The sequence below is a fragment of the Sphaerodactylus townsendi genome, linkage group LG03, assembly GCF_021028975.2.
Source record: "Sphaerodactylus townsendi isolate TG3544 linkage group LG03, MPM_Stown_v2.3, whole genome shotgun sequence".
Lineage (NCBI taxonomy): Eukaryota > Metazoa > Chordata > Lepidosauria > Squamata > Sphaerodactylidae > Sphaerodactylus > Sphaerodactylus townsendi.
The window spans coordinates 46157977-46182213 of record NC_059427.1 but is presented as its reverse complement, the minus strand read 5'-3'; the positions used below and the strand labels follow the sequence as shown (position 1 = coordinate 46182213).

The 24237-nt window shown below is 40.0% G+C and overlaps 1 protein-coding gene across 1 annotated transcript in view; it reads left to right on the top strand.

Moving 5' to 3' along the window:
- The window catches only part of PLXND1 (plexin D1), a 180718-nt gene that overhangs the window by 123793 nt on the left and 32688 nt on the right, over positions 1-24237 (top strand). The window contains 6 exon segments of the mRNA XM_048490141.1: positions 2679-2793; positions 4541-4648; positions 5399-5511; positions 7316-7423; positions 8529-8659; positions 10138-10336. Coding sequence (XP_048346098.1) covers positions 2679-2793; positions 4541-4648; positions 5399-5511; positions 7316-7423; positions 8529-8659; positions 10138-10336 — 774 coding nt within the window.

Here is a 24237-nt window from a genome sequence, read left to right as displayed (position 1 = left end):
TCACAATTAATATCACTTCAGGGCAACTTGACATGATTTTTAAAAAATCTAGAATATTAAATTGAGGTTAACCGTTCTCTGTTTCAGTTTTCTTAGACAAAAGTATGTGACAGCCTCGCAGTATTGCTTATGGAAAGTGCCACACTCGTAGCATTATTAGATACACATATGTTGGCCTGTTCTGCCAAAACTGCTAAAGAACCGTACATATGTTCTATATTATCTTGGTCTAATTAATAGGCAGAAACCTCTCTCTTTCTCTTCCAAACTAAATGTCTTAAAACTGGGAAATGTGAATTTGTAATATGGATTAATTCATTTGTAAAAGAGTGTTAAAAAGTAGAGTCACCTGATAATGTTTTCTCTTGCCAGAACTGGTAGGGTTGCCACATTGCCAAATAACATTCTGAAGATCAGGAAAACTGGTAAAACCTAACAATAGCATATACCATTTCTAAAGGAAATAAATCCTATCCAAACAATGACCCAGTGACAGATTCTATTAAGTTAGATTATGCGCAGATAAATTATATTAGTAAACATTGGCCCAGTACTGAATCGTGAGGGGGGCATCCCGCCCTCGCAGGGCACTAGGGAATATACATTTTTATGTATGCGGGTTTTTAAAAAATGTCCATAGTCCCCTTCCCTGTTATTTTGTTTGCCATCTGCGTTATTTTGTTTGCCATCTGCATTTTCTGAAAATTTCTACTAACCTCTACTAGGACAGAGTCCTTCAGAAAAGCCAGGTTTAGTTCACAGATGATTTCTGCTTCGTAAGAGATTACTGCAAACTATTTCTCTCTTGCTCATTCTCTACGTTTCTTTGGGGAAGGAAAGCTCAAATTTCTAGAAACTAGTGTGTATTCTTACCTATTTGGGTATGAAGTTCCTTTCTGAACATACGAAGCTGCCCTACGTTGAGTTCTGACTCCATTCGTCTGTCAAGGGTTCAGTTCAATCTGACTGGCAGTTGCTCTTCAGGGCCTTAAATGGAGGTATTTCACATCACCTACCACCTGATCTTTTTAACTGGAATCGAACCTGACACCTTTTGCATACAAAGCAGATGCGCTGCCACTGAGCCCACTGTTCTTATTGTAACTGTATAGACTGCAAGGCATCAGTACTTGTGTACATGCATATTACTTCATTTTATCTCTTGATTATATCGTTGACCTTAGGAGTTTTCAAAGTTCCATCAAATATTAAAAGAGCAAAGCAATCAACATTAGATAATGGCAGATGATAATTTAATTGGGGAATTTGTAAAAGGGAATAAAAAGAGACACCGAATGGTGTGTTTCTGTTATTTTAATAAAATCCAGTATTGTGTACTTGTCACAGAAAGGTCTAGACCAGGGGTAGGGAACCTGCGGCTCGAGAGCCGCATGCGGCTCTTCTGCCCTTGCACTGTGGCTCCATGAGCCGAGCCGCCGGCTTCATCCTTGCCCGCCCTGCAGGCAGCAGGGTCGGCGCATCCATGCGCTTCTCAGAATGAGCGGAGTAAAAGGTAAAAAAAACCCCTATATATATATAGTGTTATCTTCATTTTAAATGTCAAAAATTATTTGTGGCTCCAAGTGTTTTCTTTTCTCGTGGAAAATGGGTCCAAATGGCTCTTTGAGTGTTAAAGGTTCCCTACCCCTGGTCTAGACTGTTATCCTGGCCTTGGACGTTGATAGTGTACATGATGTATTTTTGTGTGACCTTGAGACAGGAAGTGCTGTAATTCACATACTGCATAGAAGAGGAATCGTCATTTCTATCCATATGTATATAGGCAAATTCTGGTCCCAGTTCCATTATATAGGCATTAGCCTGATTCTGCTCATAGCCATGTTGTATCAGTTTTTTGTAATATGCAAAGTTCTTTTCAGCCCTTCTCTATTTAATAGACCAATATTTTATTTCAGTGATATTTAAGGCTAGTGTGCATTTTCTTTTTCTCTTCCAACTAAAATATTTGGAAAAATTGGAAAAATATTAGTTATGCCACAGGGTTTATGATGGAATACATTTTATTATGTTATAGAGCTTGTTCTTGAGAAAGAATGGCGTTAGTAAACAATTCCCACATGCTGTTAATAAATAAAACCCACAGCAGTTTAGATAAAGGGACTTCTTCTCATGCTGTGTTTAAAAAAAGCAAGTTAATTTTAGTGAGTAACTACCACATCTGAAGATTTATGGGAGTGTGGTATCAAAATCACAGCATGTCTATCTTCTTCCTTGGAGAAAAGGTCATAGATGTGCTAGTGCTGTTCTAACGTTAATTCATCTTCAGGCATTGATTTGCCTTGCTGTCCGAGGAGGGGAGGAAGCGATCCGAGGGTGCAGAAAGAGACACAGAAACCCACTGTGTGGGTAAAATTTGGCCACAGCCATTTTATTGGCGTGCTGGCAAAAGGAAGCAGAGGCACAGAATAGGGGACAGATTTGGCACTGGGCAATACGTCTGCTGTCCCCCAGTGACCACTGGGCAGCATCTCTGCTCTCCCAATAATAACTTTTCCCCAGCCCGATGCATAGGGGAAAACACCAACTCCCGGAGCAGCAACTATGTAATTTGTTAAGCACATTTGTTCAGAATATCCCTCCCATATAACCTGGTTTCTGTATTGCTTCTAGCTTCTCATTAAGCAACTTGCTGATGGTTCGTTCCTGTTCTTTCCTAGATCCAAGTTGGGAAATTCATTCAGACTATTGCTATGCTGCACCTTGGAGGAAGTGAGATGGCTATTACAGTGTCCATAGTTGTCTGCGGTATCTTGTTGCTTCTCTCTATAGTAGGTAAGGGGCAATGCTTGAATCTCAATGATATGTTTATCTAACCCTGGATGTTCAAAACACAGATATTACAAAGATTCATTTATATAACTGTCTTTTGTTTACGTTTAATCCTAGAATTCCTCTCTTATGTTTGTAATTGTAAGATAAATTGGAAAAACATGTTAAATACTACACCCTTTGTCAGTAATTTGATTCAACTTTATGTATTTTTGCTGTATTTTTGCTGCATTTGTATTTTTAATGGGTTTTTTTTGTTATCTTGTTGTTTTGGTGGTGGTTTTTTGTTTGGAAAATTTCATTAAAAATAAAAAGTTTAACCCTAGAAGTGGCAGTATCAGGCTTTAGATGATTTAAAAACTGAACCCAAATCCAAGTTCAGTAAATCCATCTGCTTTATTAGAGCAATGGATATATAGAGACACACTATCTAAATACTCTTGAAAAATTAAGCACAGCCACGCTTAAGCATTTGGATGCCCTGAGCAAAGTTAGAAATGATATTTCCTTTTATCCTGCTCCATGAATCTCTGAAGATTAAAAGTTCTTTTCATCTGCTCTGATCCATGAGAAGTGAGGTATAAATCCCACCTCACCTGATCGCCTCTGCTTCCTGTTTTTGTAAACCTCTCTGCCAGCTGCCCTCTTCTGCTTCCCTGATAAACCTTCCTTGTTAGTCACTGTGCCAGCTAATAGGTCATCCCTGTTTAATGATCCAAAATTGATTTTTTTTTCTGGAGACATAAAAACTCTCATGATACAGAGGTTACTTTGGTACTAGAACCCTTTAAATGAACTTATTGATCTGTGCTAAAGTCTCTCCCCATATAATATCCATGCTTAAATCGGATATGATGGTTATTGCATGCTCATAGTTTGCAGGTGTTTTGATTTTAATTATAGATAATCAACACCTGCTTAACCAGCCATGTATTGATATATATGTAAATATATATTACAATGTTTTGTTTATTGCCCTTTCACCAAATCATTTTCTGTTAATCAATATCAGTTTTTGATTCTTGTTTTCACTGCTTACAATATATTCTTTTTAGTTCCTTCTGTAAATTATTATGTGATGGTAAATCTTGTCAGGTTTTAGCGAGTCTGATCAGGGTAACATTTATTTTAGATGAAGAAAATGTTGATATAATGCCAGAAATGGCTTAGATTGGGTTCTGGGAGTGTTTTACAGCTATGCACAATGCCATTCTGTCTTTGACTATGTAGAAGCTTCACAATATATGTACACTTGATACATGTAGACTTCTTAAAACTTGTGCTGTTGGGTGAAAAAGAATTCCTTATTTGGGATGAAATGAAGTTAATGGGGCAAAGTATATTTGCATTTGTGACTTCATGTTTTACCCACATAGGTGTTGCTTTTATAGTTTACATTTGGTGGCTACCTCCTCCCCCAAATACACAGCAACATTCCCAACACAGCTGTGATCATCTTCTATCCAAAACTTGATATGAGCTCACAAGGTGTCATGGTGATACCTGAACCATTCGAACCCTTGGGAAGAATTCTTTGAACCAAAGGGCTGACTCAGAAGGCTTTCTTGCTGTATTGTTTTTTGTTCCAGTTAGCCCAGGTGTATTGAGCATCAAGCTGAGTGGGCTTGCATAATATGTTAAGCAAAAGAGTGTTAAAGCAAGGACTGTCTTAAGAATGTACATAAAGATCGCTATCATCACTTCTTATCGTTTTGGCTCTTGGCTCTGGACCATTTTTCCTTTCCTTTAGGCCTTTTTGTTTTTTGCAACAAGAGCCGCCGGGCAGAGCGTTATTGGCAGAAAACTCTGCTGCAGATGGAAGAGATGGAGTCCCAAATCCGGGAAGAAATCCGCAAAGGTAATTATTTGTAATTTAGGAGAGTGAAAGAATCAATGAACATAAAGAGCAGAGAAATTTGTCCTCTGAACATTCTGAGGGAGGTTTTGCAGTCTGAAGACAACCCTTTCACTCATGGTCACTGAATGTTAACAGGCACAGTCCTACTGAGCTCTGAGTCCAGTGACTGATGTCAAATAGCTTTGGTACTGCAAAGTGGTGTTATTACTGTTAACAGAAGTAGAACTGAGTTCTCATATTGTGACTAAAATCCCCAAGTTATTCTTTGTTTTTGGAGGTTTGTGTAGTAATGAAGTAGGCAAATTTCAGCCTAGTGAATAGGAATCTAGGAGTTCGAGTAATGTTTCTGCAACAATAATTTACTGCAAGTGTCCGGGGAATTCACAAGCTTCCGGGCTGTTCTCATTAAAAATTATAAATGGAATTTCAGGTTTAGATTCTGGGAGTCTTGGCCATGATGCTGGAGTTCAATTTATTTATGGCATTGCTATGCTTTTCTTCAGAGTCCTGCTCACGGGAGCTTACAATTAAAACAGCATAACAATACAAAAACAAGCTATTTAAAACAAGCCATTGGACATAAGCAATGTAAAAACTGTCAGTAAAATAGAATTCTTCATCATCAGTGATCATTTGTTTCAGGGTTTGTTGGAAATTACATATTACCACTGCTTATTATTATGGCAAGATAGAGCTCAGTTAATTCAATGTATGTGACTGTTTGCTTCTCTTGTGGTTTCTTTGAAACAGGGTTTGCTGAGCTCCAGACAGATATGACAGACCTGACCAAGGAGTTAAACCGCAGCCAGGGAATCCCATTCTTAGAGTACAAGTATTTTGTGACTCGGACTTTCTTTCCCAAAGTAAGGCTGCGTGGCACATCTTGAGTTTTGTTTATTTATTTATATTGTTTTCTTTATACTGGTTCTTATTTTTATTTGTTCTTTCACTAGTCAGGCTGTTTCCGCACGGGCAGAAAACAGCACCCTAGGGACGGTAAAAACAAGCGAGGTTTTCCAAAAGCGGCGTCTTCTACCTGCTGCCATGCGAATGGCAGTGGATGGAAGGTGGTGTTTTCCCTGCACCGGCCCCAAATGCCTCCTTACCTCCTCCTGGCTTCCGTCACTCTGTGGAGGCCAGGGGACATGCCTCCTGGCCTCCATCCCTGCAGCCATCACTCTGGCCTTGGGGGCATGTCTCCTGGCCTCCACAGAGCGACAAAAGCCAGGAGAAGGTAAGGAGGCATTTGGAGGGCTGCGCAGCCAAGCAGAGCCTGCTCCGCCAGCTGCGCAGCCAGTGGGGCCGTTTGTGTGAATGGCCCCGGGGCTTGCACCGGCATGAATCATGCCGATGCAGCCCCCACTGCTCTGGCTGTGCAGAAACAGCCTAGATATTTCTAGTGAAGTATAATACAACTTCTCTGAAATAATGACAAATGGTAACCTAAGACTCGAAAAATCAGCACGTCTTATTCTTATCTTGTGAACGGAATCATTGTTTGGTCATGTTTGGGTGCAACCCCATTCACAAAACAGAACTTTGCGTTCAGGAATCACCATTGATGGGTCCTCTTCAATACAGACCAATATAAATCAGGGCTATTACACGACATCAAAAGTTATTTGTTAACTATTTAGCAAGAAAAGGTTCTCATTAGTTGTGCTGATTCATACGCTATGCCAGTCAGCATCACTTACATCTGCAGTTTGCAAGAAGATGACTGGCTTTTGCACTAGGTTTTACTTCAGGAACTCTTTTAGTGGGGTCAACTTTGCATTCAAACTTCTTCTAAGTCAAATCACATCTGGATTTCCTGTTTAACCATGTCTATTTTCAGACCCATAAGTTACAAAGACTTGACTAGAACAATGCTTGAAGTTGTTGTAAAAAACTTCCTTGGAAGAAATATATTGCATTCAGCACCCTTATAACACTCTTAGGAGACTTTTCACAGGTGCAATTCTTTTTCCTGAGCAGCTGCAGATCCAGTCTGTCAATCCAAATCCAGTCATTAATATGACACCAAATGCAACACTTCCTTCTGAAAAAAGTCTTGTTACTTGACCGCCTTACATTTAATATCTTGCTGATTTAATTGCTATTTTCCTCCTCGTAAAGAGCTGTTTTATTGATGGTGGGATAGGGGTACCTTGTTTTTTTGGCAAAGTATTTAAAGTATTTTATGACGAGGCATGTGCCTAAATAATATGGTAAACAATTCAGAATTTAAAAGCAAGGGTGGAGATACTCAGCATTTACATTCAGTCTGATACACTGCAAAAAAAAGGCAATTTGACAATCTTAGATTTTATTTTTAGAAACCAGATTTCTAGTAGTTGGGAGGAAGGGAGAAACCCTCAAATTTTAGTCAGTAGCTAAGGAAAAAAAGGAAACCCTCTACTGTCTAGTCAATGTCTGGTGAAAGCAAAAAAGTTAGAAGGAACTTCAGTAGAGTTTCTTGATATAAACTATATTCAAATCACTAACTTGATATAAAATATATCAAGTTATTTCTTCATTGCAAGCAACCTCGAGTTACGATGAAATTTTTTCTTGCCATTGACTAACAATGATGCATTGTTGATATGGGGAAGATGTAATGAATTCAGTCTTGTCTCCTTTTTGCCAAACAAAAAAATGTGATTTGAATTTTGTTTTGTTTTTCAGTGTTCTTCTCTCTATGAAGAGCGCTATATTTTGCCTTCCCAACATGTCAATTCACAGATGGGATCTCAGATCCAGGAAACTCACCCATTACTGTTGGGAGAATGGAAAGTGAGTAACATAGGCATGAATCCAGTTTACTGATCATTCGATCTCCTGTAGTTCTGATTGATGTATTATTTTATTATATTGATTAACATCTGAATGCTCAGGAGGCTACACATGTTGCATGTAATAGTGGAGAGGGAAAGATGAAACTCATCTACAGGAGAATAGAAGCAACTGATTCCATTTCCTCATGTCTCACAAAAAGTTGTAGAAATCATCAATGCTGGGAATTCAGCAGGATAAACATTTCTGGATTTTTGTCTTTGGTTTACTGCTGAAAGAGCCAGTTAGTATGTTGAGTGTGCCTCATTATCCTCAATAGGGGAATTGAGACTAGAGTGCAAATGAAGCACTGTGAACTCTTCCCTTCCCCCACTCCTCCCCCACTTTCTTCTCACTTAGCATCTATAATGTGCCCCAGTTTTCAATGTGATTGGCAGGTGGCAGTAGGTAGCAGATGTGGTCAACAGGTGGTAGTACTAATGTGGCTTCCTTTCCTTTGAGGAGGAAACTATGGATGGTATGGGCTACCAATCAATTATAGTCTGTTTCTATTGGCATTTACCATTGGCTGAAAGAAGTTCCTCCAAATTAAGTTACTCCTCCTTTAACAGAAAAGTCACTAGAGCTGGAGGAAGGTTTCAGACTTTGTTCAGTGGATTGGTAGGGTACCAAGTCTCAGGGAAACCAGCTTTCTTTTATAAATTGTCAGTTTGACTTTGGGGGAGGTTTATTATGATAGCATCTGAGGCCACTTTATCCAAAGTGGCTGTCAAATTAAGTTCTGACTTAGGCATATGAATCATACTTACAAAAGGCGAATGCCATGGTATTTTTCTTTGTGTGAGTACTAAAGTATTTTTATACTTAAATATGTTATTTTTTGAAATTGTTTTTCTCTTCCATTTTTAAGCCAATCAACAAAGTGTACAGTTATTGCTACGCAACATTAAATGCCTTCAGTGTGGAAAGGTGCTAGAGAAAATGTCAAAATAAACAAATAATAACATAATAATCTCAAGAAAGCCTGATGTATACTAGTTTAAAGCAGGTGGCCTGTTGTTCTCAAGGCACAATTTTCTCATCTGGAATGCTGGTTTTGTTGCAGGTTCCTGAGAATTGCAGGCCAAATATGGAAGAGGGAATTGCATTGTTTTCCACCTTACTCAATAACAAGCACTTTCTCATTGTGTTTGTCCATGCTCTTGAGCAACATAAAGATTTTGCTGTTAGAGACAGGTAAGATGTTCCTGAGAATTTATAGTAATTTCCAGTGTCATAAGATCAGTCCAAGTCATTTAAATCTCTCTTCTACTCAATAAACCAGGTTAATGCATGCCCTGATTTTTGGCACTTGAAAGCAGATAGTCCTTGATAAATACAAAGTTTTAACTTGTATTTGCCCTTTATGTTTTGGAAGTAGATATCTGTGCTTATCAATAAATGATTGCTTCCAGATAAGTCAACCCAGAGCACCTCTGTGTTTCAAAGGTGGGGAGGGGTAGCTAATCTGTTCTAATGATGCTACTTGAGTTCCCGACTGCTGGTTCAGAACTTGATTCACAAAGCAAATGTTCATAGATACATAAAGGCCATAGGGATTCACTGGTACTAGGAGTATCAAACTTGTTAAAGAATATATTTATATAACACGTATAAAGCTGAAATTTGGTATAGTCATGAATGAAGACACTGTGGTTTCTTGAATAAAAAAACAGTACATTTGTACATCTCATGTCCTATATATTTTGTGTGATTTCTGCTCTATGTAAGCAATTCTATAAGAAGAGAGTGTAGGATTTAACCTTGGCATGTTTCAGTAATCCTTGAAATGGGGGAAAGGACATGTTTTTGGGGGTGCTGTGTGGTTTCTGGACTGTATCGGTGTGTTCTAGCAGCATTCTCTCTTGACGTTTTGCCAGAAACCACACATCACCCCAGTGATTCTGGCCATGAAAGCCTTCGCAAGACATGTTTTTTATTTCCCTGGACAGTAAAATTGTCTCTACATATTTGCAACACAGAGAAGCCATGGTGAAAATAATTTTATTTTCACGGCTCTTGCATCCTCTGTGCATTGCAGTATAGGTGCAGAAATTAAGGGTTTTTTAGCCACCATTTACACCTCCAGAGTCACCAACATATCACACAATAGTCTCCATGACATCATCTGGAGTGGAACAATATTGAAGCAGTGGCTGGTTGTCAGCAAAACAGAAATTATGTTTACTTAATTCCAATGTAAGAATTATCTTGTTCTAACAAAAGTTGTGAGTGCCTAAAGAGCAGAAAGGAAAAGGAAAAACGGGCATACTGGTTAATGTAGAGAAGATCTGAGCTATTCGTATATCAAAAGAAAGCAGAATATGTTCCACTAGAACATCAAACCTTCATGCTTTTGTTCCATTTCTTTAAAAACACAGAACTGTGCCATTTTCCAACCTGCAGGTGTTAACCTTCTCATATTATCATACAAAGTACCAGATTAGAGGGGGGGGGGTCCTTCCAACCACTGGCATCCATTTCCATCTAAGGGTGGCATAATACAATGTGATTATGCACAGCTGTGAGACAAATGGTTTGAAACTTCAGTGTTTTTGAGAGGCTTTGTGAAAACAATCTGGAATGTTACCATGGTTTTAATTTCTGTTAATGTTGATTGATGAATTCCATCTTGCAATACCACTCTCAAAATCGTTTGTTATCTCTTCCTCCAGATGCAACCTGGCCTCCTTGCTTACTATTGCATTGCATGGGAAACTGGAGTACTACACCAGCATCATGAAGGACCTATTGGTGGATCTCATTGACGCCTCTGCCTCTAAAAATCCCAAACTTATGCTAAGGAGAACAGAGTCTGTGGTTGAAAAGATGCTGACCAACTGGATGTCTATCTGCATGTACAGCTTTCTCAAAGTAAGAAAAGAGGAAACTAGAGCCTTTGGGGTTTGGACATGGAAAAGTGGGAAGGTCAGCAGCTCAAATGTTAGTTTTCATAATCTCACGACTACCTAGTGAGTCTTGAACAGCAAAAGGAAAGCCTGGGAAAAAGTGAACTTTGAAATTTTCTGAAGACAAAAAGGCGAGAAGTTTGTCTTAGCTTAATAGGATCTTTTGGAAATTGTTTGTCTCAGAAGATGAGACTTTACCCAAAGCTTTATTGATTTGATTTTGAAGTGTGTTATTCTGTCATCTTTTTATGAGTACTTCAAATCAGAAACATTCTGGATGGGTTTGTTAAATTAAAATTAGCAAAATACATTTAGATTTTGGGCGGGGATCTTTATGAACCTGTAACGGTTTCATGTATTGAGTCAGACCATGAATCCAGGTAGTTCAGTTTTGCTGCTGGTCTCAGGCAGAAAGATCTTGCCCAACATTTTATCCAGGTACACTAGTGAGTGAACTTAGGTCATTCTGCATGCAAAATACGCTCTCTGCTACTGTGCCACAACTCAGTGGTTTTGTGTTGTTGCTGTTTGGCAGGTTCTGCACTGCCCTGACAATTGCCTGACAAATATTCAGAATATTTAGATTTCTTTCCTGCTCTGTCCAAGTGCTTTTAGAGAATGATTGGAAGATGGGGTGAGTGGGGAAAGGGAGGAGGTTAAGATATACCCTTGTCTCATCTTATCCTCTCAGCAACATTGTGAGACAAATTAAGCTGATGGGTAGCAATTGCCCATGGCCACCCAGTAAAGCTTTTGACTGAGCAGTACTAAAACAATAAATGCTGTTATAAGATCAGTGGTTGACAGACTCAAAACAATAGTGCATTTCATTAGGTGTCTCTGGAAATTGAGGATTTTACAGTCCATAATTATATTTATTGAAAGAATTACCGTCTCACTCGAACCACATCTGCCCAGAAATAGTTCTATTTATTTCAGTGGATTGCAGCGATAATTTTTTTTACATTTAGCAGAGCATCATCATTACCATAATAATGGAGTAAGATGACAGCTAGCATATTAGAACACAAAAAATTGTCTCTGTGTTTGGCATCCTATTTCCCGCACTTGCTGGTTTTTAATCTACAAGGGTTGGGTTTTTAAAAAAACAGTAATTCCCGTTGATGAGGCTGTGTGTTTCAGTTTTCAGAGTTTGTTCAAAATCGCTTAGGTTTCACAATACAATATTTACTACAACTGCTGGTCTTGGCCTTCTTTCTTTGCAAGGGGCTTTTGTCTGCTCCTAGAAAATTGCTAGACTGATATTTCCATAGCCTAACTAATAAAGAAACCCAAACTTGAACACAAAGACTGCACCTGTTTATGCAAATTTTGTAATTGGCTGCAGTCACAGATAATGTCTGCTTGGGGTATATCTGCGATTTTGAATTGGAAGCTGTTGGCTGTGAAAAGGTGGTTGAGGTTTGGAGTTTGCTTTCTAGAATGATGCCCAAATGTAGTTATTCTTTTCAATATATATATTTTCAATTATATATAATATAATGTAATTATATTTTATATAATTGTAATAATGTAATTATATATATATAATGTAATTATATATATAATGTATATATATATTATATATATATATTATATATATCATACTTTTAAATTTGTTAAACCATATATATATATTTAAAATTTAAAAATTTAAAAGTACAATATAACTAGTTGGAGGCTTAACAAGAATCACAGAGGAGTGAGATGAAAGGGTAGGTGTTTCACCCTTCAATCCAAATCTCCGTCTCCAGAATACACTACATTGTTAGAATTTTGACCCCATCATATTTGACCTTTTTCTCCCACCCACCCCCCACCCTGAACTGACTAATAATTGGTCTCAACATTCCAATTTCAGTGAATGTGCTTTATCCTTGTTAAACGTACAGACCATTATTTTTCTGCACATCTGGGAATTCTCATAAGTATGCAGAAATCTCTGAAAAATGCAGTTGTCACTGGAAGGTTTGCAAGGGGTTTTGCAGAATACTGAATATAGTATAAATAGGCCACCAGAAGAACAGGTCCTCAGATGTTTTATAAACGAAACACATGACTGAGACCTCTACATTTGTTCAAGACCTCTACATCTGTCTGTTTTGATATATACAAATATCCATTATCTGTGTGAATATGTGGAGTTACCTCACTTCCATTGTGTAGAAAGTTTATTCAAAACATGACATTCTGCCTTCTATGAGGAAAGTTACAATACAGGTATAGTTGACAATCAATGGCGGAATTGAATGAAAAGTTATTTGAAGCATTTTGTGAGCCAGAGGACCTGTAAACAGACTAAAACTGGAGAATATTTGGCATCTAGCAAGCCTGGGAAATTTACCATCCTGATCTCAAAGTTTCTTTGAGATCAGGATGGTCCTCCTCTCAGGAGGAGTCTGAGAGGAGTTTACCTAATTTGTTACACAAGGCTGGTGATATAGATGATGAGGACAACATCTCGGGGAAGAAAACTAAGGGCGTTTCCCCACTCTCCACGATCCCCCCTATTGCCCTCTCTCAAAGTCCGTGCTCATTTAGCCATTTTGAAAATATTGGGAAATAAATACAATATCCAAGATAGACTCCTTTGGTCACCAATGTTTCAACCTCCTTTTGAGAACTGACAAGATCCATTCAGATTAGTTAGGATTAATACCAAATGACTTGTTCCATAATAAGGGAAATAATACTGTGATTTAAGAGTGCAACTACAAAGAGGATGCTGTGTTTGACAGAGTGACAATTTCATAATCGTTGTTTGCACCCTGGTACAAAATGATAAAAGGATCATACTAGAGCATCTTGCCTGGTAAATAACTCCGTATACGAGCTTAGAATGGCCTTAACATCCTTAAGGTTCCAGACAGTGCCTTTTGCTGTTCTCACAGGGCAATATGATCAAATCCCAATGGATCAATGCCTTTGTATTTGTGGAAATCTAGTTGTGGAACATCTCCCACATTATGTTCTAACTTGCCTCTTATACACAGAACCCAGGAATAAATGTACTGAAATGATAATTCCAAGGATCCCCAACATTTCAGACTCTGAGAAATTTATTTATTTATTATCTGATGCTGACTCTTTTGTTTCATGCAGAATGGCTCCTTTTGCCCTCGGGGCCAGAAAGTTCAGACCCAAGGTCCTTGCAAAGAAAACTTCAATTTTGAGTGGCTGTCCAATTTTAATTTTGTAATAGCTTGTGTTTTACTGTGAGTGTTTTATTTTTATCTCTTGTTTTGTAATGATCATTGGCTAGATGCAATACATTTTACTACAAGTAGTAGCATTTGTAGCATTTGACTGAAGACAGTCATCATCTGAAATGCATTACAGGTTTAAATATAATCAAGCAATTCATAAAGCTCATGATAGGAAAAATAAGATGACAAGTTTTTAATCTCTCTGTCTTTCTTTTGTATACATACAGTTGTAGACTATAGTGCTAAAATCTGCTGATTTTGCATATAGTTGCCCTCCCCAATAAGAAAATGAAAACCTCTTTTGGGACTGGAAAACTCAGCTGGAATCTGATACAATCTGAATCCACTGACTAATTTCTTGTGAAGGTAGACATTAGGCAAGAAAACATTTCTAGGAAAATTGAGATTTATCTTATGGGACTTAAGATTGGAATGGTTAACTAGAGAAATCAACAATGGATGCAGCTCTCGTGTGGCTTACATATTTCTCAGAATTTTTTGTTTTGTCTAAATCATTAATTTCCTTACAAGTGAAAAAAAAGAAACATAGTATATCAGCAGCCTACAGTAAGGTCGCAGATGCTTTCATGTGACTACAAGTTGGGGAGAAGTCTCAGAAAGGTTTGATCCACGCAGCCAGGATAGAAAATGCAGGATTTTGTAGCAGCAAAGTGAAACACAGATCTGGATTCTTAAATATTAATCTGAAACATGAAGCTAGCTTGTATGTAAATTGTTTCCTCCATCTTAAACCTGGCATGGTCCCAACTGAGACAAAGATAAAAGACAGATGTTATGAACCGAAAGTGATTCTCCATGTGGGCTGAGTTAATGCTTTAATTCTGTGGCATTTTGTGAAATAAGCGATTACTGGCGGAATTTGGAGAAAACTTCCCAGTCAATCAGACACCAAAGAAGAGGCTGATTTTGACAAGGGTGAGACGGTGCAGTCTCTCCTTCTGTTGTTTGTTCTACTGAACAACTCTTGTCCATTTTGCTATAGAACTAACAGGCATGGAGAAGGCATCATACCAGTGTGCTCTATTGTTTTGTTTTGTTTACATCAAATTGCATGACAGTTTTCATTAGGACTGTTGTTCAATTGAGAAACAAAGAGGCCATAACAGACAAAGGATTTGGTCTTGGAATTCATATATTTTTTCCATGTTCTCCTCTGCTCCACTGATGAAAGAAGCAGAATGGGAGTTTTCACCCTGTTCTCCTTACCCACTGTAGTCTCCCTAGCACTGAGGACATCTGATTGTTTGTTCTTTGTATTCACAAGATAATATAGAGCAGTCTAACTCCAGAGGGTCACCCATATCATTTGCATCTTTCAGAAAGCTTGGTCTTTCACATTGGCCAATAATAGTGGACTTCTAAGTAGAGTGGTGGTGGGGTGGTGGGGTATCCTCAGAGCCCTGAAAGAATTGCTCTAATAGAATATTGCAGCCATAGTGGAAGAGATTCCTCTGACACCTAAAAGATCAATCAGCCTCCAGTCCAACTCCTTGTTCTCCAACCGAGAAAAAATACACAACACTTTTGGTGCGAATTCTTTCTCTTTCATTGTTTTGACTGCTATGTATACAGTGTTTCGGCATTTGCGCTGTTTCCTATTAAGGAAATTATTTGAGATAATTCTTTGGTGCTGGTGGTTTCAGTGTATTCATGTCAAGCAACTGGTGTGTACCTTCTGGACAGCAGAAAAATAATTTTATTTAAGTACTCCATTTATGCTCCATCTTTCTTTCCCATGACACAGTCTGTCTCAGTGCGAGGCAGCTTTGTGAGTTATGCATGCATATGTATGATATGTTATATTTAACTGAATGATCAACACAAGAGCCTGCTATAGTGTCTTGACTGTTGCCTCTAATTCTGTGTGGTTTGGGAAGTTCTCGCAGATTTGGGGACAGTGCTTGGGGGGGGGGATTTTGGGGATGGGAGGGAGCTCAGTAGGGATGTGATATCACTATATGACATTGCTTTTGCAGGATTCTATAGTATACCATAGAATCCACCCACCAAGGGTTTTTTTTTTCTCCAGTGCTACAGATATCTATAGTCTGGAGAATGGTTGTAACTCTGGGAGAACTCCATGCTCCACCTTGAGAATGGTAACCCTAACAGGAACCTTGGTTTGGGGATAATGTATTCAATGTCAGATTCCTGATGCCTTTAGGCCCAGATGCCATTTATCAAAGGAAATTGTAAGGTGTGTTTTTGTATATTGGGTGGCCCAATTCTGGGGCGGGGGAGGGGGGGGACAGGTTGGCACTTGTAGCAGACTCAGGGTCACACCAGCATGTTGCCTACCCCAGCAGCATAAGTAGCATTTATGCCAGTGGGGAGAGCAAACAGGGAGGTGGACAGGTACCACGGAGCTCCGTGGCACCCAACCCAGAAGCAGGCTCCAGCCCCACAACTGTGTCAGCCAAAATCTGGGTGCCAGCACAGCAAGGGGTGAGCTGGATGTGTTGTGGGGGCAGAGCCAACTGTAGTCAGCTTCCACTGGGATTTCAGCCTGAAAACGCCCCTGACGCATGAGTCCGTTTCAGCTTATGGGGGATTCTTCAGTGGCTGGGTCTTTCTTCTTTTTGGTGCCTCCCTGTGCTGTCCCTGGCTGCCACAACCCTCTGGAGTGGGCTGTTAAAGAATGGGTAATGTCCTGACTGAAAAGCTGAACAGAAGTTTTCATTTTCTCAGTTTTATAAGAGTAATGACATAAATCTACACCTGGGAAGAATCCAAGAATTCCTGACATAAGTATTCCCTGAAGTAATTAAAACCAGAGTTTTCATACTCTTCGTATCACCAAGTATTTCATACTGTAGTAGAGAAAGGTGATTTATTAGTAGTGAAACCCAGTGTGGTATAGTGGTTGGACCAAAGACTGGATAGGTTCAAATCCCCATTCTGCCCTTGAAGCTTGCTGGGTGACCTTGGGCCAGTAATACACTCTAACACCCATGGTTGTTGTGAGGATAAAACAAAGGAGTATAGAACAATGGAAACCACTTTAAGTCCTTATTGGGCAGAAAGGTGAGGTATAAATGAGGCAAATAAATTGTATACCCTCTTTTTCCAAAATGCTTTTTAAAAAAGGATAACTTTAATGAAAAAGCAAAGTGCACACTCAGAACTTGTGTTTATGCTACCAAGTGTATTATAGTCCATGGCCATTGTGATCTTCAGTGATCCACTTATTTGTGGTGACACTTGAGAGGTTTTTGTTTACTGTTGTGGTAGTTTCCACTGAGGAAATTTCTGTCTCATATATTTCCTGATGATGTCCCAGAATCTATTTAGCAGTTACAGTACTTAGAGCTACAGGACAGAAATCACAAATGACTACACATTTTAGAAAGCTGGCCTGTTGTTTTATTCATCCTTGAAGAATGATGGGTTTTCAAAACAGTAATGCCATACGGTGAAGTAACTATAAATAAAGCAAATTAAACTATTGAGTAAATACAAGATATTATATTCCCTTTCATCAAAAGAACCTATGGTACACTTTTCTATTGAAGAAGAAATGCCCAGACAATGAAGCATCAGCAGAGGTTTGATCCCCAAAACTGATTTTTGGCCCCAAAAGTCCTGGAAAAGTAAATATCTGTCTGTGGAAATTCTGAGAATTACAACCACTTTAATCAATATTACAGGTCCCACTGTCTGCAATTTAAATTGCACACCATAGTCAAGTGCCTCCATTATGCACCTCATTGCAGTGTAAAAAACCTAGACAGCTTTTGGTAAAGAAATTTACCAGCCTTCCTATAGCACTAGGCTGTGAGACGTATGTGACAATGGGTCTGTTTTTAGTTCTTGAATTATCCCCATTAATCACAATGTCTATTTGAAACAGCTGCTGTGAAAGGTCCTTAACAATTGTGCAGTGGAAAAATTCCAGCTGCTTGTATTTTCCCCCATAAGGTAGCATTACATGATTTAAACATTTGTTTTATATTAATAGTGCGCCAAACAATCCGTCCATTTGTGCCGCAGAAATGGAAGGTTGAAGAATGAGCCATCTCAAAATAGAAACATTCAAAATGGTCAGCCAGAGTTGCCCATGGTTTAAAGCAAGGGCAGTTCAAACAATGAGCCGGATAGCTATTTAAAACTACGAGGAAAGTTCCATTGTAAAAAGTGTGAGAAAAAGAAGAGGAGGAGGAGGAAGAGTTTGGATTTATACCCAGCCTTTCTCTTCTCAAAGCAGCTTACAAACTCCTTCTCCTTCTTTCCCCCGAACAGATACCTTTTGAGGTAGATGAGACTAAGCAAGTTCTGAAAGAACTGTGAGTAGCCCAAGGTCACCCAGCAGACTTCATGATTAGAATTCACCAATCATGTGGAGGAATGGGGAATCAAACCTGTCCTCCAGATTAGAGTCCACCGCTCTTAACCACTACAGTACACTGGATATAGGATTTTACATGCACCTTTACCACCCAAATCAAATTGACTGATACATGATGAAAAGTTTCCATAGAATTCGTTAAGGCAAACCACAGAACAAACACTGTGCTTCAGTTTTGACATGGTTAAGGAAATGTGACTTGTGTAACCTAATGGTTTGGGGTAATGTCTGAAACTTTGCTGTGCAATCAGGCAGCAATTAGAAATCATGGTATGCAATGGATTTACAAGCTGTGGTTTGTGCCAATTAGGGATTGGTATGGTAGCTCAACTGATTTTTGGTGCTGCCTGAAGTTACTACTTTGGCTCCACTTCTGGAAGATCCTATGCCAGAGAAACAAAAGTGCTGAGTACAGATGGAAAATGAAAGCAGCATATATCTTAGCTTGTTAGCATGTCCAGAAACTCACACTATGGCATGGTTCTGAACTATGGCTCATTTGAGCCATGTCTGAACTGAGTGCAAAACAATGCAATTCCTAGAAAATTTATTGTTCATTTTAGAGAGAAAAAAAGGTTAAAGTAAGTTGTGAAATGAATACAGAACCATAGAAGGCTTTAAAAGAAGAACATTCCATATGGAATCAAAGGAAGAAAGGTCAATTCTTTAGCTCATGGTAATAGATGACCCCTTTTTAAAATACCGGTACTTTTTGACACTCCTTTACCTGCCCATAAAAAAAATTAGAAATATAGTAATTTAGATTTAGAATTCACAGTTACTTAATGCATATTTGTTAATGTCTGGTGGGTGGGGGGCTTTGATCCTTTGAAGGTATCATTTAAGGCAAAGTGTGGGGTTGTTTGGGTGCTGTGTGGTTTCCGGGCTGTATGGCCGTTTTCTAGCAGCATTCTCTCCTGACGTTTCGCCTGCATCTGTGGCTGGCATCTTCAGAGGATCGGGTTGTTATTCAGAGGATCGGGTTGTTGTGGGGTTGTTATTCCAAAAATAGTTATTGTGTAGTTGTGGAACTTGGAAAAAACTTTAATTTTACTGGACTAAAGTACAAGGCTGTGATATTGTGGATGTAGTATTGTGTCTTGGATATTATATTATATTGCCATGTACATTAGAATACAGATTTTCATGGATTAGGGGAAGGGCAGAAAACCAGACATGCAAAGCAGAGCTTTTTCAAAGGGCCTTTGATTGGGGTTTTTACTAGCACTTTTAATAGTTTTTTACTAAGTTGGATTTAATTAACTAGTGTATGTTTTTATGTCTGGAATCCTCTTCAAGGTTATATTAGGAAAAAGTTGTATCTAAAGATATTTAATAAATATTACTCTGTCTATAACAGAATTCTACAGCTGTTCAAAGAACTAGAATACAAAGCCAATATGGTCAGATCTTAGTGTTTGTATTCTGTTATTGTTGCACATTTCCTTCCAGTATGCACTGAATATTTTTGTGTGAAATTATTCCTGCTGGGCCACTTAGAATAGTTTCGCATTTTTGTACCTTCAGGCATTTCTGGAACCATTTAGAACCTATTCCAAATAGGACATCCTTAACATTGTATCGCTCTTGCTACAATGAGTATTAATCCTGTAATTCATCTTTCTATAATTCTGTTTTTCAGCTTTCTCCTTAAATCCAAGCATACAGAAAGAGCTTCACACATCCTATGTGAAATGGCTCAAAGAACCCCAACCTTAACTTTGATTTCATTATTGCACAGTTATTTTGGTACCCAAGGTTATTTTAAAAGCCTTATAACATTCTGATCACAGATCAGAAAAGTCTTGTTAAAAAAACAAATACAATAGAAAGGAAAATGTGCTCTGTTAATGTTCTCAGAAATGTACTTTTCCCTGAATAAGCAAGTTGAATTCCTCAAAAGAAAGCCTTGTCCAAGGCTGGTTTTGATTTATTTCCAAACCAATTTCCCAACAATACGTTTGGACTAACTTCCAAATTGACCATTTTGCCTGCAGTCCTGGGCAGCCCACTTCCTTTCCCATCTTTTAAATACTTTGTCTTCATGTCCTGTAGATTTTCACAACAGTTTCTAGAAATCAGAGCAAAAATACAAAAAAAAAGTCACAAGCTGGGCCTTATAATTATTCCTTGTGCCATATATCTTGGCTGTTAGGTCTGCATCATTAATACTAGCAGTTAAGTGGCTAAAATGCTCATTTTAGCTGCTATTTGCTGAGGCACGCTTGAGCACAGGAAAAAAAAGATCCGTTACATGCTCTGCTTGTCCATTTGTAGCATACACTTTACCTAAGCAATAAATCCCTGCTGTTGTGGCCTTCTCCTAGAAAAAAATGTTAATGGCTTTGGAAGGAACTTTATGGTTCAGGCAAAGACAAAAGGACTGAAGCAAATAGTTACACATTTTGTGGAAAAGTCAGCCATACGCTGTGAAGATAGGAGGGGGGTATGCTAGAGAATGAGCTCGAATCTGGAAGCAAATCCAGACTATATAACTGATCTTGTTTTCTCCACATTTCTCAATCTGAATTTCATTTGCAGCAGTTCTCCATATCCCACGCTTGCATTCGACAATAAGGTCGGCATGTTGTTGTTTTCACATTTCATGTATCTGTTTTTTCTCTTGTATTGCTTTTGCATTTTTATCTCATTCTTCTTTCTAGGAGAGGATTGTGTACCCAGTGTTTCTTCTTGGGAGGTTAAAAACAATTTCCCTTAATCTCTTCTCAACAAACTTTCTTAGATCTACACTGCTGCCAAGTCGAGACTGAGTGAGAAATACAAAGCAGGGCAATCCACCCTACCCCCAATGCTGACCTCACTCAAATAAACAAATTGTACCTCTTGATTCTTTTCATGCATGCCTAGCCAAAACAATACATCCAGAGTTAATACTGCAGCCTCAGGTACAATAGGCTTCATCAGTTCTTGACTTCAAGAGTCCCTAATATGGATCTTTTCCTCTCCTCTAAAAGAGACCATGAAATATGAATTGCTGCATCTTCCACCTCAATCTAAACAAGCCCTAATCTATTGTCGAAGGCTTTCACGGCCGGAATCACTTGGGTGCTGTGTGGTTTCCGGGCTGTATGGCCATGTTCTAGCAGCATTCTCTCCTGACGTTTCGCCTGTATCTGTGGCTGGCATCTTCAGAGGATCATCTCCCAGAGGATCAGAGGATCCTCTGAAGATGCCAGCCACAGATGCAGGCGAAACATCAGGAGAGAATGCTGCTAGAACACGGCCATACACCCCGGAAACCACACAGCACCCAAGCCCTAATCTGTTCTCCAGTTTTTGCACAATTTGATTCAGCATTGCTTTGAACATGTTCTGTATGTGTGTATCTGTTCAGAATCAGGGCTCCATTGATTCCAGGTCAACTTGTAGTTTCTAGTTCTGTGGCAGTTTTGCTGTTTGTGTCACTGTTGTTCAACTTGTGTAGAAAAACAGAATTAAATTCAAACACTGTGACCTGGCTACCATGATTAGTTCGTTAAGTCTGGGTATCTGAGAGAGCATTAAGGAAACGCTCAGGGGAGAAGCTAGTATGGTTATCATGTTTTACAATGAAGGTTGTGCATAGAAATTTAAATCATGTCACTGCACAATAGATGGCCTGTCTCCAGCCACACAGCAGCATGCCAAAGCTGGCACCAAGATATCTGCTTTTCAGTGGAATCCACAAGGAGAGGGGGTCTGAAAATGCTATGGAGGCGGCGTAACTCCTCTGGTGGTATAAATGCCTCTTGTGCCGGAGACGGGGCACATTATCCAGCATCAGGAAGCTGTGTCAGAGTTCAACACAGGGGCACTGGCACAGCCATCATGGCCGCACAGCTTTGGTCTGGGGTTTGCCCCAGTATCAGTGGGGGTGGCCCCGGGGGGGGGGGGCAATGTTAGTCAGATCCCTAAGCCCTTTTGAGCCGGGATTGTCCCGGGCTCAGCTCCTAACCCAATCAAAAGCCCCCTAGTGCTGGTCAAGCCTCCTCCCCAGCAACCAATGGCTGAACTCCTCGTCCTTCAAAAAACCCAACCAGAAGCCACCAAAGCTCATCAGGTAGGAAGTGCAGTATGGCATGCTGCCCATCAGCTCCCTGCTTTGTGGACTGAGAGGAAATAGGGTGATACTGATGGTGACAAGGAGAGCACTTTGCACAAAAAACAACCTGAGAGATTCCACACACTTTGTGGCTGAGCTCTCCCACCCAAGCTCCATTTCAGGTGCAACAGCTGCACAGCCAAAAACTGACAGGGCAGACACACCATTACTAGTAAGCCAGGCAATGTACCCCTGAATCCATCTGCTCACCCAACTAGTCCCTCAACTGAGGTCGGGAGCCCTTGCAGGCCAGGCAGCTCTGATGCTCAGCAGTGCCACATGGTGGCAACAGCTATGGAGCCAACATGCAGCCAGTACCTCTGTCCCCTGTCAACAAGGCGGCATGATCCTGTGGTGCCTGGGTTGAAAAAGGGGATGAGATGGATGTGTAGTCATCCCCCATCCCCTGCAGCAATGCGCATTACACCATGAAAATAGAGCAAGGACTGGGGGGAAGCAGCTCCCCAACCCACACATGTGACTCCACAGACAACTCCCTCCCTCCAGTTTTCAGAAGAACACAGCACCCCTCTTGAGAAGATGGCAAGCAGGATCCACCAACGAGCATTGCTGTTGACAGCAGCAGCAGGAATGATTTGGAGAGGGCAGTGTACCAATGGCTAGGCCAGTGGGGGCAGAGCCTGTCGCATCAGGGCCACAGACACTGGTCCAAGATCCCAGAGAACCCCCATTTGCCCATGAGAGCCAGCGTGGCATCGTGGTTAAAAGAGAACCGATTTAATTCCCCATTCCTCCACCTTGGGCCCGACTTCCTCACCAGTAGCGCCACTTCTATCTGTCCAGAGCAATAGCCTCTGTCAATTGATGCTGACTCCCTCTCCCTTCCCCCATGCCACCATAGTCCCCTCAGTGCTCCAGTGGGGCCTGCCTGCCTCCAAGGATTCCTTACCCTGACCCGCTCCAGAGTTGCTTGGGATTGCTCCCTCCCCCTACCTCCTTTGTGTACTCTCCTTCCCAGACACTGGGCTGGCTTTGGTATTTCATTTCTCCCCAGTTCCTCTGCCTCCCCACCACTGGCTGTCAGCTGACATGTTGGTTATGGGCCTGCCCAGCCTCCTCCATGCCAGCACTTCTGTGGCAATGTCCCTTTTCCCTGGCATTGTTTTGTTTCACTGATGTCCCAGGGCTGGCTGCAACACAGGTAACTCCTTAGGATAGGACTCAGCTACACTGCTGCTGAGCCATGCCCAGCCATGGCACATCTACCCCCTCACCCCGCCCAATTGTCCTGTTTGTGATGAGAAAGCATCATCGTGAAGCATCATCCAGGCAAATGAATAGATGATTGATGTCCATTTGGATTTTCAAAATATTTTACAAAATCTCCGAAGCAATTTTAGTAGCAATATATGTTTGTACACATGCAAAAGAAATTAAACTGCATAGATTGGATTAGTTAATATCTGAAGGTTACATTTAATTAATTTGATCCTGAATGTAATCTTAAATAAATTAGGGAAAATTGTGCTGGGCTTTTGAATCAATTATCGCTATTCAGTTGAGGTGACATCAGTATTGGTGTACTGTTGTATATTAATAAGAATTAAGACTGGATAGATTCTAGCTAATATATCTTATCTTTTCATGTGAGGGCATATACATGTTTGAACAATTATTTATTGCAATTTGTGGGCACACACACTATTTTAGTGGTTTTATGTTTGGTTGGGGGTTTGTTTTTTGTGTGTGTTGCCTCAACGGGATAATTTTATTTTGATTCATTAACATTTCCCCGCTTCTAACACGTCGTTGCTTCCACATCTGCATCCTGTTCTGAATAGCTGCTTGCAGTGACGAATGAACTGCCCTCGGCTTGATTTGGAATTTGGCTTGGCAAACCAAATTGTTAAAGAACGAGTCAAAAATAGCTTGCTTTATTCTTAGCACATTTCCTAATGTTGGACTCCTTCTCAAATAGGAGCCAAATGCCTCTCCTAGGCCACCCAGTAATTCTATGCCATGCACAAGCAGTATTCAAGGCATAAGAACACCTGTACAATCTTAAGTGGGTACAATCTTTGTAAGTCCCCTTACAAAGAAATCAAGGTAGTGTCCTGAGTGCCTGGGACACTGTCTTTGCAACATCCCTCAGAATGTAGATCAGACCTGGGCATTATACGGCCCGTGGGCCACATCCGGCCCACCAGATGACCCTGACTGGCCCCTGCTTT